This window comes from Mizuhopecten yessoensis, unplaced genomic scaffold, assembly GCF_002113885.1.
Source record: "Mizuhopecten yessoensis strain PY_sf001 unplaced genomic scaffold, ASM211388v2 scaffold11039, whole genome shotgun sequence".
Classification (NCBI taxonomy): Eukaryota; Metazoa; Mollusca; class Bivalvia; order Pectinida; family Pectinidae; genus Mizuhopecten; species Mizuhopecten yessoensis.
In genome coordinates, this window is record NW_018408848.1 from 31,469 (window position 1) to 51,298 (window position 19,830).

General features: G+C 33.7%; 1 protein-coding gene across 4 annotated transcripts in view; it reads right to left on the reverse strand.

The window, feature by feature from the left end:
• Nucleotides 1–7,651: 7,651 nt before the first annotated feature.
• The window catches only part of LOC110464892, a 43,339-nt gene continuing 31,160 nt past the window's right edge, over nt 7,652–19,830 (reverse strand). Inside the window, exons 1-10 of one of the 4 annotated variants that reach the window (XM_021520353.1) lie at nt 19,760–19,799; nt 18,002–18,121; nt 17,307–17,380; nt 15,615–15,681; nt 15,157–15,232; nt 14,640–14,708; nt 12,681–12,746; nt 12,209–12,350; nt 11,769–11,856; nt 7,652–11,220 (exon numbers count right to left, since the gene is read on the reverse strand). In XM_021520353.1, coding sequence (XP_021376028.1) covers nt 11,141–11,220; nt 11,769–11,856; nt 12,209–12,350; nt 12,681–12,746; nt 14,640–14,708; nt 15,157–15,232; nt 15,615–15,681; nt 17,307–17,380; nt 18,002–18,098 — 759 coding nt within the window. In that variant the 5' untranslated portion in view covers nt 18,099–18,121; nt 19,760–19,799 and the 3' untranslated portion in view covers nt 7,652–11,140. Of the gene's footprint in view, nt 11,221–11,768; nt 11,857–12,208; nt 12,351–12,680; nt 12,747–14,639; nt 14,709–15,156; nt 15,233–15,614; nt 15,682–17,306; nt 17,381–18,001; nt 18,138–19,699; nt 19,800–19,830 lie in introns of those variants that run through there. The other 3 variants (XM_021520354.1, XM_021520355.1, XM_021520356.1) reach the window with 3 other exon arrangements.

Genomic DNA, 19,830 nt, shown 5'->3' on the forward strand with positions numbered 1-19,830 from the left:
TTATTTCATTTTTTTCATGTCACATTCCAGTTTAGCGTGACGTTATGCCTGATTTTCTTCTCGACTCAAAAAAAGTCAAATCACTTTACGAAATTATCCTGAATAATTGTAACTCGTCGTTAAAATATATCTTAATTATTTTAATTTTGTCTCAATTTTGAATTTATTTTATTTTTAAACTTAATTCTGGTTATAAACTAGCCTATCAAATCAAATTTTAATTTATGAACCACACCGTATTCGACTCTATTATTGGAAAGCTTTTGCCAACTTCCGGGCATCTGTCACACATGAGAAACAAACCCAAACACTGTGGACTCAGGGAATGGTACGCCACGAGCAAGTTTCTAGTGTCTAAAAATTAACGAAACAGCTTATAAACATAGCTTTAAAACGGTTTTGTCGATGCTGGTCGTGAATGTGCTGTAAATGAAACATTATATATCCTAAGTTTACATTGTAACCACTGATAATCATGATGGGTACTCTTAGTTCTGCTTGATTTAATAAAGGATTAACTTGAATATATTTTTCATTTAGCTCCATAACATGAAAAATATATTCAAGTTAATCAGGTTGGGGAAAACCACCAACTTGCGTGTAATACGCAAACTCGCCTATTATACGCCAGTTCAGTTGGAGTATGGATTTGTTACTAAAAATAACCCAAATGGCTTTAGCAGTAACTTTTGCAACATCTTATTAAAAATCGCATTAATTTGCGACAAGGTAAATAATATTTTGCTTAAAGATGTTTAATGAAAGCGTTGGCTACTTGATGTAACACTGCCGGAATTATTGCATCTATTTTTGATACTTTCCCACATGCAAATAAAGTTTATTTTTGCATTTGCATGATGTTTCATTACTAGATAAATGCGACTTGGACAAACAATTTGAAAACGTTAAGATTACAGGGATTTCGGCTATTTTTAGTAATAAATTCATACCCGCACTGGCGTATAATAGGCGAGTTTGCGTATTATATGCAAGTTAGTGGTTTTCCCTGACCTGTTAATCCTTAATTAATACGAAAATAATGGATGCAGGCTGTAAGCCTCTACATTGCATTTTTATGTTTAACCAATTCTATTAACTAGCAGAGAACGTTAATTGTGATTGTTTCCATTGATTCTCCAGTAATATTTCAAATTGTTTAACATCAGTTGCATCTAAGTTATGACATGTTGTGGTAAACTATTCCACTTGTCTATGACACGGGAACTAAAAAAAATAATTCTTATATCCAAATGGCATCGTTTTTTTTTGTTTTTTTTGTGAATGTCCCATTGTTCTATTGTTGGTGTCCTCCTGGAACAAGTAAGTAGTGACTCGTTTATCATAAATGTTGTTTAAGATTTTGTAGACATTAATCATAATTATCCCCTCTGTTTCTGCGACCTTCCAAGGTTGGTAGGTTTAGTTTCTGTAGTGTTCCGGGTATGTTAGGTTTTTATATGGTATGAGTTTTGTTGCTCACCTCTGGATGTTCTCTATCAGTTCAATGCTGGAATTTCAGGTAAATCATTAACATAGACCCCAAACAAAATAGGACCAAGAACACTTCCTTGAGGGATGCCGCTTACTACTGGATATGTCTGTGATGATTCTCCATTAACCATTACTCGTTGACATCTGTCTTTTATCCAGTTGATGACCTGATTGCTTTATAACTCCATAGCCTTCAAGTTTCTTTATCAACCGCTGATGTGGGACTTTATCGAAAGTTTTCATAAAGTCCATGTACCTGGGTATATTACATCTAATTGGCCTCCCTTGGTAGGTTAATATCTCTGACCATTAATAGATGACTATATTCCTTTTTAGATGAAACTGTTGTGATAAGCTTGTTTAGCTCCTCTACATTTTCCTTGCTCGAGTTTGGGCTTTTGTTAATTGTTATAGATGTATTGTAAAGAAGTCTTGGGTCTTGTTTATCTGATTTTTGGGCAAGTGAACTTATGTCATGGTGCGGTGTCCGTCGTCCGTCCGTCAACTTTTCCTTTAAACAACTTCTTCTGAAGAACGGACAGGCCTAGAGTCATGATATTTGGCTGGAAGCTTTTTTGGTAGGAGCCCTACAAAGTTTGAGAACGAAAATGACCTTTACCTACTTTCAAGGTCACAGGGGTCAAATGTGTCAGACACTTCAAACGACTTCTCCTGAAGAACTGAAAGGTATAGAATCATTATATTTGGCTTATAGCTTCCTAGGACAGAGCTCAACAAAGTTTGAGAATGAAAATGACCTTGACATACTTTTAAGGTCACATGAGGCAGATATGTCAAACATTTCAAACAACTTTTTCTTCTGAAGAACTGGAAGTTATAGAACCTTAATATTTGGCTGGTTATTTCCTGGGAAAGAGCCCAACAAAGTTTGTGAATGAAAGTGACCTTGACCTACTTTCAAGGTCACAGGTAAAAATATGTCAAGAAACTTCTGAAGAAGAATAAAAAAAGTATAGACTCTTATTACAATATTTTGCTAGTAGTTTCAACAGATGAAGCCAACAAAGTTTGCGAGGGAAATATTTTCAGTGCAATATAATATTTAATGAGAATATTTTGCTATGACTGTTTAAATATTCATGTGAGCAATACAGGCCCTCTTGGGCCTCTTGTTATATATGTAATAGGATGTGGTCACATTTAAAAGTCAAATTTTAGAAATAAAACCTGCATCATTTTGTGTCGTAAACTGATCAAACAAAACTCCAACAACCCAGGTGGAGTATAATATGGTCTGGTATGGATGTTGCGCTATTTGTGATGTAGCACTATAAAAGATGCCATTGGAAGCACGGTCCCTCTACAAACAGAACACAATACATCTCCAGCACACACGCACGCATACACACATAGGGAGATTTTAGCCAGGTGGCATATGACTAGTACTTAGTGCCCTATAAGGCAACTCCTGCGAATTCCTCAAAAAATTAATATCCTTATTTTATTAATAGTATATAGTATATCTATGTACTGTAAAGGGATTTAGAGTGGCTTATGTTAGCAAGATAGATGCTATATCAAATGTTGTATATTATTATTATTAGTAGCTCACCTGGCCCAAAGTCAACTTTTTACTTTAAACAACTTCTTCTCAATAACCAAGAGGCCCAGGCTGATGATATTTGGCCAGTAGCATGCTGGAATGAAGGGCTACCAAGTTTGTTAAAATGAATGACCTTGACCCACTTTCAAGGTCACAGGGGTCAAATGTCTTAAAATCTTCAAACATTTTCTTCTCAATAACCAAGAGGCCCAGGCTGATGATATTTGGCCAGTAGCATGCTGGGATGAAGGGCTACCAAGTTTGTTAAAATGAATGACCTTGACCCACTTTAAAGGTCACAGGGGTCAAATGTCTTAAAATTTTCATACAACTTCTTCTCAATAATCAAAAGGCCCAGGGTACTGATATTGGGCCTGTAGCATGCTGGTATGAGGGGCTACCAAGTTGGTTCAATGAATGACCTTGGCACACTTTCAAGGTCACAGGGGTCAAATGTCGTAAAATCTTCTAATTACTTCTCAATAACCAAAAGGCCAAGGGTACTGAAATTGGGCCTGTAGCATGCTGGGATGAAGGGCTACCAAGTTTGTTCAAATGAATGACCTTTTCTCGCTTTCAACACAATGTCCTTGTTCGACATTCAAGATCACAGGCGTCATATGTTTAAATCTTTTAATAGTTTCATATGAATCAAACACTGATATTCTGCCTGTAGCTGTTATTAAGTCCACTATTAAGATTGCAAGTTTGAGATTAATACCAGGTGAGCGATGCAGGCCCATTGGGCCTCTTGTTTTCTTTTCTTACTTAACGTTGTCATACAAATGTTTCTATTATTTCTTTTGCAGGCAACCAGGACAGACCAGGCTCTGGGTTGGGGCTTGGTAGGGTTAAGTGTGGCAATATTTATATATTACACTGCTTGGATTATCATTCTGGTTAGTGGTCTTTTTTGCTTTAATTTCAATATAAATAGATCCAGTACAATCGATCATCTGTGCTGTATTGCTGTGAAGCATTCACATAATAGATCTTTTTCAGCTGTTTATAGATCTCTATATTTTTGAGTAATGCGGAATGGTGATAAGGGGGATGGGACAGAGAGTCTTGCTCTCAAACCCCTTCCTTTTGACACCATTTTTTGTGAGTAAAAAACATCAACAAGTCTAGAGAATCTAATATTTTTACAACCTCAGAAGTAGGATTACTCATTGGTTTGCATCTATTCTAACAGCCATTCATTGATGAAGGCCAGATGATCCACAACTTCTTCATACCCAGAATCTATGCTGTAGTCATACCATTGTCATCTGGTGTTCTTGGACTAGTCATCATTGGTAAGTCTCCATTGTCAGTTTAAAGTTGTAGTGAACCAAATTCATTTAACAAATAGGTATAACCAAATGTTAACCCGGCCAGGTCAGACCTACCAATTATTAGCTCACCATTTTCTGAGGATAAAACCTGTTAAGCAAAGCTTATCTTCCACAGGGTCCTCTTGTTAGTAAAATATCAGTTAGTAAAATTACAATTTCAACATTATCACAGAAATAATAGTAAAACATCTTATATTAATAAATTGTTTGCAAGACATGTGGATATCGGTATATATATATACATCTTAAAAAGAGAGCACATGTAACAGCTTATAATGATCAGGGCTTGCACATTAAACATTTCTAATTACGATAACATAAAGGTAGTCATTAAAATAATGATCACAATTACTATGCTAACAAAGAGTGGGAGTAAACAGGTTTATCACAGGAAACATAAAAGTTTAAACAACTTTTGCCTATCAAAAATCAATGTAAGTTGCGTGATGCCAATTTTGTTTTTCTAATCAGTCTTAAATTAAAGCATGTGCAGCTACCAATCAAGGGGTACATTCATATGAAATGTGAGAAAGATCCATCCAATATGTCATGAGAAACAGCAAAAACAAGAATTGTTCAAAAACAGTCAAGGGCAATTTGAACAGCCCAACACCATCAAATGCCAGCCTAAATATTGACAAATTTTAATGTTGAACAGTTGAACTTGAGTGAAAGTTAATATATTGGAACAGTAGATTTTGAATATGTGTGGGAGGACACAGAGACTATTTGAACATATAATATTGCATATCTTTTTATGCTTTTGGCCCATTTATTATAGTCCTGCATCAGTATGAGCAGAGGGGACAATAAGTTTGCAATCTATTTGTCGAAATTATAGTTGATCTGCAGTCAGTGTGTCAATTTGTCTGGGACATCAGAGTATCTCATATACAAAGTAGCCTCAAATTGACAGGCTTTGAAGAAATAAACTTTAGTAACCCATTTTTTGAGCCATTAGATTATGTGAACACCCTCTTTTGCTCTAGGCTGCACTTGATCCTGGAGTCATTTAGCTGTAAGCTACTGTAAGATATATCGCATTGTACATAGATATTGCAGGCCCAATGAATAGCCCAAAACTTTCATCCGAAACGAAAATATCATACATTTCAAATCAATTTAGATATGCATTGTATCTTTAAAGTTTTTACAAGAGTTATTTCCCCTGTCTGTAAGTCAAATTTAACCATATAATTCTCTGTCAACATTAAAATACTCTTCAGAAACATCCAACATTTTATATAGTATTTTGAAATATAAAATGATTATCAGAATTGTTTGAAATAATTCGTTTTAATATCACATATTTACCCTAACAAATATAAGATAAAAAATAAAAATGTATTAGTGGTTAAAATTGTAATTATGTGAAAGTCCACAACATTCTTCTAACTGATATACTTATTACACATTTAGTGTAAAATTTCTGCCTGACCTTTACTTCAAAGGTCTCACCCATATGAAGATATACAATACCATATACTCTCGTTGTTGTGCTATTTTGCAAGTAGTAATTCTTTACTGATCTGAATTGTAACAGATTTACAAACAAGCACACCAGCAAAAGCACTTATGTATCAGATGGAGAGATACTATAAGAAAGAAGTGGGGAAAATAACAACATGATGCACAATCAAATAATGCCACATTGACATACTGACTGACGAACGATCACAAACTTATAGTTCCTCTGCTAGTACTGATAAGGAACTACCGGTAATATGTGAAAACAGAAAGTTCATGTTGGTATACTTGCATGTTATTCAAATCTACTGCATAACCATTTGCCCAATTCACTGTGTTGGCCTATCTTTAATAAATAGTCCTACAAGAGTTAAAGTAACTACTCCATCTGTCATTTTGAAACAGAAAGTTTGTTTTTGTAAATTATAGTTGTTTTTTTCTCTTATTTTTCCAAATCTCTATCGAAAATTAAACAGGGAAATATTGATTAGAAACAAACACTATTACACATAAATTTAACATCTCTACTTCATTTTATGACAAGTTAAACTTATTTTTAGTACGTTTTTTATCATTTTGTTTTCATTCAATGTAGTTAGGAACAATTCTCTGTTGTCTTTAATTTTTCATCTCTGTTGTACTCTTTTATTTTCAGGTTTGTTCGTGGCAACTACCTTGCTGAAATCAAAACAAAAAGAAAAGAAAAGTTAATGAAATGGCGCCCTTTTGGAGCTGTGGATTTAGTAATCAGCATGCTGTAATAAGACCTTGAAAAGTCAAATGTCTTTTTATTATCTAATAAAAAATTCAAGTTAACTCCCAGTCCTGTAGAGTGGGTAAAACTTACATGTGTTGTATGCTCAGAATCCAACTTCATAAAAATCTTAAGTTTCTTTCATGTAGAAAGTTTAACACTAAATATATTGATGTTCATGTTTGTTTTCAAACCAATCACATATGGTATTCAGTGGTTCCCCTTCGAATATCCGATATCAACATTTTTCAAAATCTAACAAACCTGTGTTGCATCAATATTTTATTAAGAAAAAAAATCTTTGTCTGGCATAATGAAGATTTTATATGACATAGAAACTTTGCTAGCCTGTCATTTGACACAAACAGAAAAACCTAGTTTGTCAACATGAAGATAAAGGTTACAGGTACATAAATCTGCTAATAAATGTACCATATCTTCATTTGGTTTTATGACAGAATCTGCCAGGCTGTTTCTTAAGATTTGATTTTGCATAGAAATTCTTTTATTCTGAGAGCGTAATATTGTCACAGAGTAAGACATAATGACATAGAATATGTAGACAGACAAAGATTAGACATCATGACAGATAATCCTCCATTCCGAGATATAGGCAGGTATGACATCGTTACAAAGTATTACGAGTGACAGCTGAGATTTTCATCATGTGATTGTAGCTTAACTAATCTTGTTCTTTAAATGTAATCATAAAATAACATGTAAATCATTAATCTGACAACACAGTAGACAGATTTTTTTTTATATGTACATTGTACCAGGTATGCATAATAACATTGTCAAGATTGTGGTCCTTGTATGGTATTTATTTCTTGTTGGCGTTTGTTGAATTGTGGTCAAAGTTTACTTGACCAGTCTTTCCATTTTTATATGCCAGAGTACATTATTTTGTTACCAAATCTAGTCCAACAGTTTTTGACCAACTTTTTTGAGAGTTAGTGTGTGTGATGAGAATGTAACAAAATTGCATGTATTGTGAAATGGAGATGTTTTAAATTTTACCAGTTTTAACCCTTGCTCATTCTTTTAGCAATACCAGTTATGGCCCTTGCTCATTCTTTTAGCAATACCAGTTATGGCCTTTGCTCATTCTTTTAGCAATACCAGTTATAGCCCTTGCTTATTCTTTTAGCAATACCAGTTATGGCCCTTGTTCATTCTTTTAGCAATACCAGTTGTAGCCCTTGCTTATTCTTTTAGCAATACCAGTTATGGCCCTTGCTCATTCTTTTAGCAATTCCAGTTATAGCCCTTGCTTATTCTTTTAGCAATACCAGTTATGGCCTTTGCCTATTCTTTTAGCAATACCAGTTATGGCCCTTGCTCATTCTTTTAGCAATACCAGTTATAGCCCTTGCTTATTCTTTTTGCAATACCAGTTATGGTCTTTGCTTATTCTTTTAGCAATACCAGTTATGGCCCTTGCTTATTCTTTGAGCAATATCAGTTATGACCCTTGCTCATTCTTTTAGCAATACCAGTTATGAACCTTGCTCATTCTTTTAGCAGTATCAGTTATGGCCCTTGCTCATTCTTTTAGCAATACCAGTTATAGCCCTTGCTTATTCTTTTAGCAATACCAGTTATGGCCCTTGCTCATTCTTCTAGCAATACCAGTTGTAGCCCTTGCTTATTCTTCTAGCAATACCAGTTGTAGCCCTTGCTTATTCTTTTAGCAATACCAGTTATAGCCCTTGCTTATTCTTTTTGCAATACCAGTTATGGTCTTTGCTTATTCTTTTAGCAATACCAGTTATAGCCCTTGCTTATTCTTTTAACAATACCAGTTATAGCCCTTGCTTATTCTTTTAGCAATACCAGTTATGGCCCTTGCTTATTCTTTTAGCAAATCTGAACCATTTTTGAAATTAGAGCAAAAAGAGGCAATCCCTACCTATAAGTATGTAAAACACAAAAGCACCTTCTTTCATTCCTTTGGCTAGTGATGTATAGAATATTTTATCATTTCAACACAAGAAGAAATAATTGAATTTCCTGATTAATCAAGTACACATTTTTGTTTTAAGAATGCCTAAAAATGGTTCTATATGTATATTTTTTTAACTTAGAAATTCCATTTGATAGTGCAACTGATAAAATTTTGCTGTTCAAATATCTGAATCATTAAAAAGCCAGTCCTTAAATTTATACAGCATTTTTAATGTTGCCAATGACATGTAGTTCTCTCTCCAACTGACATTCATTTTACTGATGTTGCAGGCAGATAATGCAACTCTGTTTTATTTTGTATTTTTTACTTGTTCCCGTCCAATTACCATGGTCTAACAGTATTTATGAATGGCATTGATTTCCCCCTAATCTGAGCTAAAGTAGCGCAACACTCCCATTAAAACAGTTTAATTAATATCTATTTTACATGTGTATATTATATATGTATGGTAGACATACACATTTGTTCAATGTCAAGTGGTTTTTGTTGAAATGCTTTACATGTATGTGCTTTTAGTGTTAATACCGTAATACAACCGTGTATTTCTTTGTCACATTCCTGATGTTAAAGTGTTTATTGAATGTAGTACATTCTATGGCATTCCACATTTCCGAACATTTGCATTGTGCAATGTACTTGCTTCATAAAACTATTCAATGGCAAATGGGAAAAATCTATTTAAATGTTGGGACTTGTTTAAAAATGAAAAACTGCCACCCGAACTGTCAGTTGTCAGAAATATTAATCTACTTAAGATAAAGGGCATAACTGCATCAGTTAGGAATCTGAAGAAGCTGAAGCAACCAAAAAGGAGTTTTTTAAGTCTTGGAGAAGCTTCCCTATCAAGTTCTTTTTATTGGCCAATAAATTTCAGTCATTTTGATGCTGTGCTTGCATTACAAAATTGGTAAGGTGTAGGCTTTGTTATGTAAAGGTTCTGACCTTGAATCCTGGAATTCCCTTTTTTGTTCTATTTTTTAGATATTCAAACTTTCAAACAACTAAAATTCTGCATGGCAACATGTTATTTTTACGAAATATTTCATTTGAAAAGGTCTTAAACAAATATTTCTCATCTGTGGCAGTAGTAATAATAAAGGTTAACTTGTTGGTACCCTTTACCGTTTTAACCTGGTAATCATGCACAATTATTGATATATCTCTACATTTCATGAAGAATCTTGGAAAATAATCAATGGTTTCCCTTTGTCTTGAAATTTAGAAAAGAGTTACATTACAGCTAAATATACAAATCTCATTGAGTCAATGATCTTCAATGTATCATCTGTATCATCTTCAAAGGTCAATTATCTTGAAGAATTTAATAGAGATCTGACATTTCATAAGCTTATGTTTTTTGATGTATATTCAATATATATTTAAAGAAATTATTTTTATAACTAAGACATGTAAATTCCACGGAAATTTTTATAGAAAAAAAATTGTGGTGTAGGAGCCCATAGGCATATTTATGTATTAATCTCCACTGTCAAGGTGTGTTATAACTGTGCAGTAACACTGTAAGTACTATGTTTATATCATGTAATAAATAACAAAAACATATCAAATAACGTCTTTTTTGCCTTTCCATGACAAGCAAATGATCAAATCACTGTTTCAGTTGATGTACTGGTATAGAATCTATTGATGCAGCAAAGCAAATCCATGTTGCTTATCGCCATAAGAAGCTCACAGCTTTCAGTCGGCGTCATCGCTATATGAACTATGTTGGCATCTAAATAGACATAAAAGGAACAATTTTCTGTAGGCATTGTTTTATTTAGAATAATTTCTACTTTAAGGGTACATGGTAACCAGTGTGAAATGTATCTCCTTTCCAAGAGAGCTCTACACTAGAAACATAATACATGTACATGGTAATTTGAACTTGTTAAGTAACTGAATACACTTTTAAATGTACAACAAACCATGCATTCGTTATAAGTATGGAAATTCAGTTTTGAAATAATATTTAGATAGTATTACATCTGGTAAAGTTAATTAAAGACAGATTCTCTAAAACAATATTACCGAAATAATGTACATGATAACATTAAAAAAATAACAGCTTTAATATAGAATATATTACCTTTTTTATACCAAGATTTAGTCGGTGTATATACACCCCCCTCCCCCACCACACACACAAACATCAATTTTGAACAATTGAAAAAAACTATTGGTGCCATGGTATTTACTATGAGGAACATTGTATATGTAATAGGGAAGACTATGTTCTTGTAACTGGTAATCTTTATTTTACAGTTGCAGTTATAAAATAAATAGTTTATGAGATATTACATTTACAAAGTGTGTGTTCGTCTGCACTCCTACAGTGAACAGTACAAAAAAGTATATCACAGTGTGTATATTGTGTACCAAAGTTATGTCAACTTGTTTGATGGTGTAATCTCATCTAGAAGTTCACAAGTAAATGTCAGTCTATTGTCGGCATAGAATACGGCCATTTTGTACATGAATCTGATTCTGAAATGCAGGGTAAGCTTCAGAAATGAACACATCATCTCCTGAAATATCAGTTATCTGTCAGAGTTGTTTCAGCTCGGCAACGTAGTAATTCTTTCTATCATCCTCCGGGGGGTGTCTGCTGATGCTGTTACTTGGAACACTTCCTTCTCTGTATGGAAAGGGACAACACTTTATGAGGTAAAGAATGACGCATAATGAAGATACAAAATGAAATCTAGACATGAAATAAACAATACAGTCAAGGGACATTTTGATACCAACAAGCTTATTCAAGCACACCTCTTGTTAAAAATTTAACCACTATTTGTGTAAAGATGATCAAATGAATTTTTATAGTTAAAATTTACATAGCACATGCTTCACTTTTACAAACAAAACACAATGATCTTACACATACTTGTCCTGTATATCAAAAATAGACATGAAACAAATATACATTGACAAACCTGAAACCACCTGTAGACGTGATTTCCAATGATAATGTCATTCACACTTTAATTAAGAGTGGTTCAGGGACTTCTGGCAATTGCTTCTCAGCTTAGTTTCATATATAATGTTGTAGATAGGAAGGAATGTGATTAAAAATATTTAAAAATCATAATTAGTGTTTTCCCCACTGGTTAAGTTGTATTCTATCTTCAGATTTCTGTTTATTTGTACTTGAAGGTTAAATCTATTTTCTTGTCTATTACTTACGTAGTTTGGGTATTTGTATGTTGAGGATTTTGCCAGCTGTAAGGCATGTTCGCTGTAAAGTCTTAGTGGCATTGCAGAACTTGTTTATCTAGAGATGATAAGAAATGAAATACACCTTTTACATGTATATTTACGAAAAATCATTGTATTAAAAAAAATACTGTGATTTTAACTTACATTTTTAATTCACCAATTCAATACATGTATTTCAAAAATGATGACTTATATCATTGGCTAATTTTTAATCATATCCTGTTTCAATAAAATGAAACACTAAATAAAGGCTGATATTACAGTACTGTATAATTTTTTTGCTACCTTAAATATGCAGGTTTACACTTTAATACCGGTAACCAAACTGCTCCAATCACATACAAAACAGCCCAATGTTCATATGAGATTTACTTGTTATCAGGAATATGAGTAAAGATATTTCTTACATGAAACTTTGTGACTTTCATATCTTTATCAAGGTCTGATAACATGCTGTTATAATCCATTTTTGGCACCATCCATTCCTCTCCGAGCTTCTTGATATAAAATGGAATATCTGCTTCCATTACATCCCGTTCTTTCTTCTGACTGCAAAAAGGAAGAAGGAAAACAAAAAAAAGCAATTCAAAGATTCTGATAAGTAAATAGAAACTCCCATTTTTACTCTTCAATAGTTTTCTCTCCTAAGTTTTTCTACGAAAGAAAAAAAATGTGTAAATGACATGTTCCTGATTAAAGGTTATTGCAGTATCTAGAAAACAACATTGCATTTTCTTCCCTCCTACTTGAATCCTTGATGACAAGGAGAAATTTCTTTGCATACTAGGGTATGTTCTTCTGACCTTAATGTATTTTTCTGTGAAGATTTAACTGTTTAATTTACAGTTTATTTTTAAGAACCATTAGAAAAATACTTACGATTCATCTGCTTCTCTATCCAACCTGTTCAATAGTTCGTCCCAAGCTACCACCTCATCATCAAGCCTAAACAACAGAAACCATCATGTCAGAAAGACACTGGAGAAACAGATCTCATCATCAAGCCTAAACAACAGAAACCATCATGTGAGAAAGACACTGGAGATACAGATCTCATCATCAAGTCTGAACAACAGAAAACATCATGTCAGAAAGACACTGGAGATACAGAGCTCATCGTCAAGCCTGAACAACAGAAAACATCTTAACAACAGAAAACATCATGTCAGAAAGACACTGGAGATACAGAGCTCATCGTCAAGCCTGAACAACAGAAAACATCATGTCAGAAAGACACTGGAGATACAGAGCTCATCGTCAAGCCTGAACAACAGAAAACATCATGTCAGAAAGACACTGGAGATACAGAGCTCATCGTCAAGCCTGAACAACAGAAAACATCATATCAGAAAGACACTGGAGATACAGATCTCATCGTCAAGCCTGAACAACAGAAAACATCTTAACAACAGAAAACATCATGTCAGAAAGACACTGGAGATACAGATCTCATCGTCAAACCTGATCAACAGAAAACATCTTAACAACAGAAAACATCATGTCAGAAAGACACTGGAGATACAGATCTCATCGTCAAACCTGATCAACAGAAAACATCTTAACAACAGAAAACATCATGTCAGAAAGACACTGGAGATACAGAGCTCATCGTCAAGCCTGAACAACAGAAAACATCATGTGAGAAAGACACTGGAGATACAGATCTCATCATCAAGCCTGATCAACAGAAAACATCATGTCAGAAAGACACTGTAGATACAGATCTCATCGTCAAGCCTGAACAACAGAAAACATCTTAACAACAGAAAACATCATGTCAGAAAGACACTGTAGATACAGATCTCATCGTCAAGCCTGAACAAAAGAAAACATCTTAACAACAGAAAACATCATGTGAGAAAGACACTGGAGATACAGATCTCATCGTCAAGCCTGATCAACAGAAAACATCATGTCAGAAAGACACTGGAGAGGCAGATCTCATCATCAAGCCTGATAAACAGAAAACATCATGTCAGAAAGACACTGGAGATGCAGATCTCATCATCAAGCCTGATCAACAGAAAACATCATGTCAGAAAGACACTGGAGATGCAGAGGTCATCATCAAGCCTGATCAACAGAAAACATCATGTCAGAAAGACACTGGAGAGGCAGATCTCATCATCAAGCCTTATAAACAGAAAACATCATGTCAGAAAGACACTGGAGAGGCAGATCTCATCATCAAGCCTGATAAACATAAAACATCATGTCAGAAAGACACTGGAGATGCAGATCTCATCATCAAGCCTGATAAACAGAAAACATCATGTCAGAAAGACACTGGAGATACAGATCTCATCGTCAAGCCTGATCAACAGAAAACATCTTAACAACAGAAAACATCATGTCAGAAAGACACTGGAGATGCAAATCTCATCATCAAGCCTGATCAACAGAAAACATCATGTCAGAAAGACACTGGAGATACAGATCCACCCTTCATCTCTTAAACACCAAGTAATTAACATGGCTTCATAATTGTCAACAGTTTTGTGAGTAATCCTTATCATGTAATAGCAGAAAATGATAAGATTTCATTAAGTAGCCTATACAATATAGTACCCAGCATGCAAGCTTGTTGTCAAGCGTGATATCTTTGTTGATTCAGTAACATTTTTGTCGTTGCACTTTAAAATTGTAATATTTATGATATTAAATGGTTTTCCCATTGAATACCATATATAGGTAGTTCATTCACATGGCAGAAAGCACCCATACTTTCACTTGGGCTTTGCATTTGTGAAAAACATCAGTTTTCTACCATACCTATGAAATCATCAGATAAACTTATGGTATTAAACAGAAAATCATTACACATCCTCTTAAATGTACCGTTTAATCCTATCTTCAACTTCTATAATGGTTTGATCCATCTCCAGGTTAATAGGATTAGGTAAACATCTGCAAAGGAAATAGAAAAAAATATATGTTTTTTTATTGGACAAGTGATTATGGCCTGAAATTGAAAAAAAAAGAATCGTTTCCAGTAGCTCTACTTTAGCCCTAGGTAATGTAAACAAGTACAAATTATTTTAGACCGGATTAAGTTACTGAAAACATGTGATTTACTGTAAACAGGGATGAGTAATTGTACGATAGACTTTTGTAAAAGATCAGTATGGTCTGTCCTATATGTAAACAACTGTTTTATTCTTATTACAAAAAAAATCATTTTCAAAATGTGATATCAATTTGTGAGATTACTTCTGATAAAGAATAAATCAAAGTAAAAAAATATTCAATATCATTTCCTTGATTTCATAAAGCACACTTATGTTTCATCTTATTTGTTATGTTGTTGACATTTTAGAATCCTTTGACTAAAAGTAGACTTGTGCTATAAACATACCTCTGATTCTTAGTAGCTCTTTTGAAAACACCTGCCTCCTCCATCTCGGCTACCTGGTATAACACTGCCTCCTCCACTGTAGACAGAAAGCAAGTCAAATCTCAAACATCATTTGAAAATTTTATATTTTTTTTTTGAAAATGTATATATCTATGTGAATATGCTTGATAACCAATCTTTGTAGCAGTTTTAATATTTCAGAGCGTAAAAAGTATTGGTAATGTTTATTGGACTATTGATTATATAACTTAATTAATAACATTAGGACACCTTCAAAGGTTTTCTATTTTTTATGGTCAAGGAAACCCACTGGTATAATGTTATTGTTACATCAAAATAACCTGAACAAATGATAAACATTATTATGATATTTCATGTTATAATCCAAAAAGATGACAACTTTTTGTCAAAAAATTAAAACATATATTGTTCTACAGTTACACAATAAGATAACTTACATTCCTTTTTCAATGATTGAAAATCTTCAATATCTGTGGATTCTTCTTCCATCTTCTGTAAAGTGTACTGCAACAGAATTTGTTATCAAAGTTATACATTATATATATTACTCACAATCATGAACTATGGAAACCTGATTAAGTTCTTTATGTCATAAGGCATCAGAGAATAAGACCCATTTGTTTATTATATAAAAAAATAACAAGTATAATTCCTATAATTCTTAAGAATTAACATCTGTATAGTGGAGCTGGTCTGGGTTGATCACAGGTGATAAGATAGCTCATTTGGTAGAGTACTTATATTGAGTACAGAGGATACAGGTGGGGTCCCTGTCTGACATGATGTATTATATCCAACCTGTTACTAATTGGTGGCTGTGAACAACTCTTATTACAAGTACTTTGTGTGCTTTACCAAGTGTCTGTAAGCTGTGTAGAGATAAAGGATAACAGATTGTTAAAAGGAAGGAAGGGTCTGGACTAGGACAATCATTTGTAACCAGATATCTAAGTTATAAGAAAAGCACAGGCTTTTCAGATATAACAGATTCCAGATTTAATATCCTATCTGGACTGCCTGTTGCATTTTCCCATTTTGTTGCACAACATAATCCAGGTACATGTATTATGAGAATATGTGTATAATTATCATGATTAATGATTAGTTCTTGAAATTATGCTTTAATTTTAGTAGATTTTACAATATATACGGATGCAAACCCTACCAGAAATAAAATTTGCTATGACAACATACATTATGTTTGCAACAAAGTTGTTTTTTGGTTCCCCACCGGTTCCCATTCGTGCAAAGAGCTTGTCTAGGGCATATCTTCTATTCTATTTCACCTAGAGTAACCAGATTTGGTATGAAAGTACATCCTTGGATGGCGGAGTGTCAAGTGCAAAAAGTAGGTCACTGTGACGTATGGTTTGACCTATGACCTTATCCTTTGAAAAAAGTTTGTCATGGTATATTTCTATACTATTTCATCTGGAGTATAGCCAGGTGAGGTATGCAAGTACAACTTGGGATGGCGGAGTGTCAAGTACAATGCTTTGACCTGTGACCGTATCCTTTGAAAAAGTTTGTCCAGGGTATATCCTCTAAACTATTTCACCTGAGTAAGTAAGCAGATTTGTTATGCCTAGGCTGGCGAATGCAGAGTACAAGCAGTATGCCACTGTGATCTATATCCTTTGATAGGTATATATACAGTTCCATTAATAAAGAAATTATTACAGGCAGGAGACTGTGGATTGTCTAGCAATACTTTTCCTTGTTTATGATACAATACAGTAAAATATATCAATAAACACATGACCCTATGACCAGGACCAACATTTTTGTTATGTCCAAGACCAACATTTTTGTGAATACCGAAGTTTTTGGTTTCTACCAAGCTATATTTTACAGTTTAGGGTTTCAGACTTGATTATACAGGTTTCTTGATTATACAGGTTTCTTGATTATAAATGTTTCAGGTTACTAGTTGAGTAGTTCCATAGTACCAAATTACGAGCATTTATTTATCAATATTTGAAACTCACACACTTTCTAAATTCATTTTTATTTTTGTGCCTGCCCTGTGTCAGATTGTTTAATATAAATTGATTGCATGATAAGTACATTTTTATTTATTTCGTACCAGCAAATTAATATCACTATTACTGTTATGTACTAATAATTACCTGCAGGCATGCCTTTGTCAGCAAAGCTAATCTTTCGTCTGGAGGTTTGTCAGCATCTATTGATTTATATAAGTCTGTGGGAGGAAAAGACAATGCAGTATCTACATTCACATCAGAGTGCAGAATTAAGTGTAGGCTCCCATTAATACCCAGAGACTGTGATAAATATCGTCAGACTAAAGGACATTTTTAGGGCCATTTCTTAACCCTAATCCATTATCATTCATAATTAACAGTGTTTAGTCTTTTCACAGAATTATAAGATAAAATCTATACTCTAAGTCTATGGTCTTTTAAATGATACTTAGGCCAAAAATAATATATAATCTGTTTAGGGTTGCATTGGCAAAAAAACTAGGGTAGGTAGGTCGGATTTTTTTTGTTGTTGTATATTTTTGGTCATGTGATTATGACCCTTCTATTGTATGAAAAACAAAGAATTACATAAACAAGGTTCATTTGGAGGCAAATTGTGCTCCATATGATGACATTTAGCGCCAACAAGGAGCTGGAAGCCATTTTTGAAAGGCAAGGAACCTTCTAAAATTCGAAAAAAAAAATTGGCCTTAATTGAAAATTGAAAAAAAGTTTTTCAAAAAATTCTGAAATTTCCTAATTTTGCTGTGACAATTTTTTAAAAGAAGAAAAATACTTCAAGACACGATTGGTTTCCAACCTGTCCTCAGTCACGTTACCTCCTCCAAAGGCCCCAGATTGCTGTAGCTTGGCACGACCAGCAGCAAAGCTGGACCGTCTTTTACTGACTCGTCGCTTCTTAGCACTCTCACTCATTCTGCTTGTTCACAAACTAGAACCTGAAATAAACACAGACTACAAAATACGTATCATTTTTGTAACATAACATAGTTTCACCTCACCATTCAATCTCAGGTTAATTACAATGGTAAGTATATATTAAATCCTCCTGGGTTTTCCTTCCCCTTAAAAAATTAGAAGTGTAATCATGCATTTGTTTAAGTAAATCTCACTTAAAAATTAGTTGCAATTGGCACATGCATATATGTATTATACAGAGACAGAAATTACTGTTGTCAATCCTCATGATCAAGTATCAATCTAAACAGAAACATAGTGTTTTGCCAAAATTGTGTGTGTGTGTGTGTGGGGGGTGGGATGACTTCTTGAAATCATGTTTATTAAAGGCCTCTTTTTGTAGAGAGTCGAAATTAACTATATCCAATTTATTTTTTTTCCATTCCAATTTTTTATGTATCTCTGTAAAATTAAAAGGAGAGATAATCAGTTAATTTGGGTTCCCGGTTGTTTCGCCTGAAATCCTGTCCGCCCTAGGTTGTTTCCCCCTAAAACAATAATTTTAGGGCGAAACATAGTTTGGTATTTTCTTTCAATTTAAGTAGTTATAAGTGATCACAAATTAAATCTTCTTAGTCTTCCATTAAATCAAAAGAAATTTTATAAAAAGAAATGTGTCTGTGTTGTTTTTAAGCGAGTGAGACAAACGACAGCTGTGAAAAGCTGACTCCGTACTCACACAGTTGCATATTTTTCTACATGAAATATATCTAACACTATAGAAAGTTATCAATAAGTTTAGTTGATATATTTAAATATTGAATATTGTATTAGCGTATATTTTTTATTTTTAGGGCGAAACAACCTAGGGCGAACAGGCTTTAGGGCAAAACAACCCTTTAAAGTTTTAACAGTTTTTAACGTTTGGTGATATACTTTCATTATTCTCAAGCTGATTATACACAAAATTATATAAATAATTATCAAACTTACGGCGATTAGCCCAGGCCTTTTTTGCCAATTCATTTTACAAGGAACATGCCCCGCCAAGCTATTTGCTTTTTAGGTTAACATAACAGGTATAAAATACAAGCAATCCTGAATATTTGTATAACTGTTTGAATACAAATGTACATAAAAAAACAAGTATACGTTCAGAAATAAACTTCCTGTTTAAAAAATGGTCAAGACTGGTTCACAGGTGTTGGGCACTAATTTGATGTGTTATATTATTGTCCAGCGCCTGTGGGTTTGTTGGGCCAGTTGGCATACATTTAATTTGATGATCAACTGGCCCAGTGGCAGGCTAGCTAGCAGTAGGTCACCTTATATTTATCAGAGACGTATATTATACGTCTCTGTATTTATCAATCACTCTTAGCCGACCCCTGAACTTCAATGCGTTCAAATTTTTAACCTGAAAATGCAAGTAACTTTAAGAACAGGCACGAGAACACAACATTCTTGGTTTAAAAAAACCTAAGGTCAATGTTTACAATAATCATAATGGTCAATATTCGAATTTCCCGCTAACACTGGAAAGGAAATCGCGAAAAAGAACACGAACATAACCATGCTCGCAACTGAAACAATTTAAAGAGCATACAAAAAATATGTACTCGTGTGAGATCATGAATACATCGTGTAACTAGTGTGCTGCTGATTAGTTGGTTACTCACTTTTTCAAAGGTTGCAAATATTAAAAACAAAAGAACTCTTCTCTCTGGAGGTAAACATTTTTATTTAATAC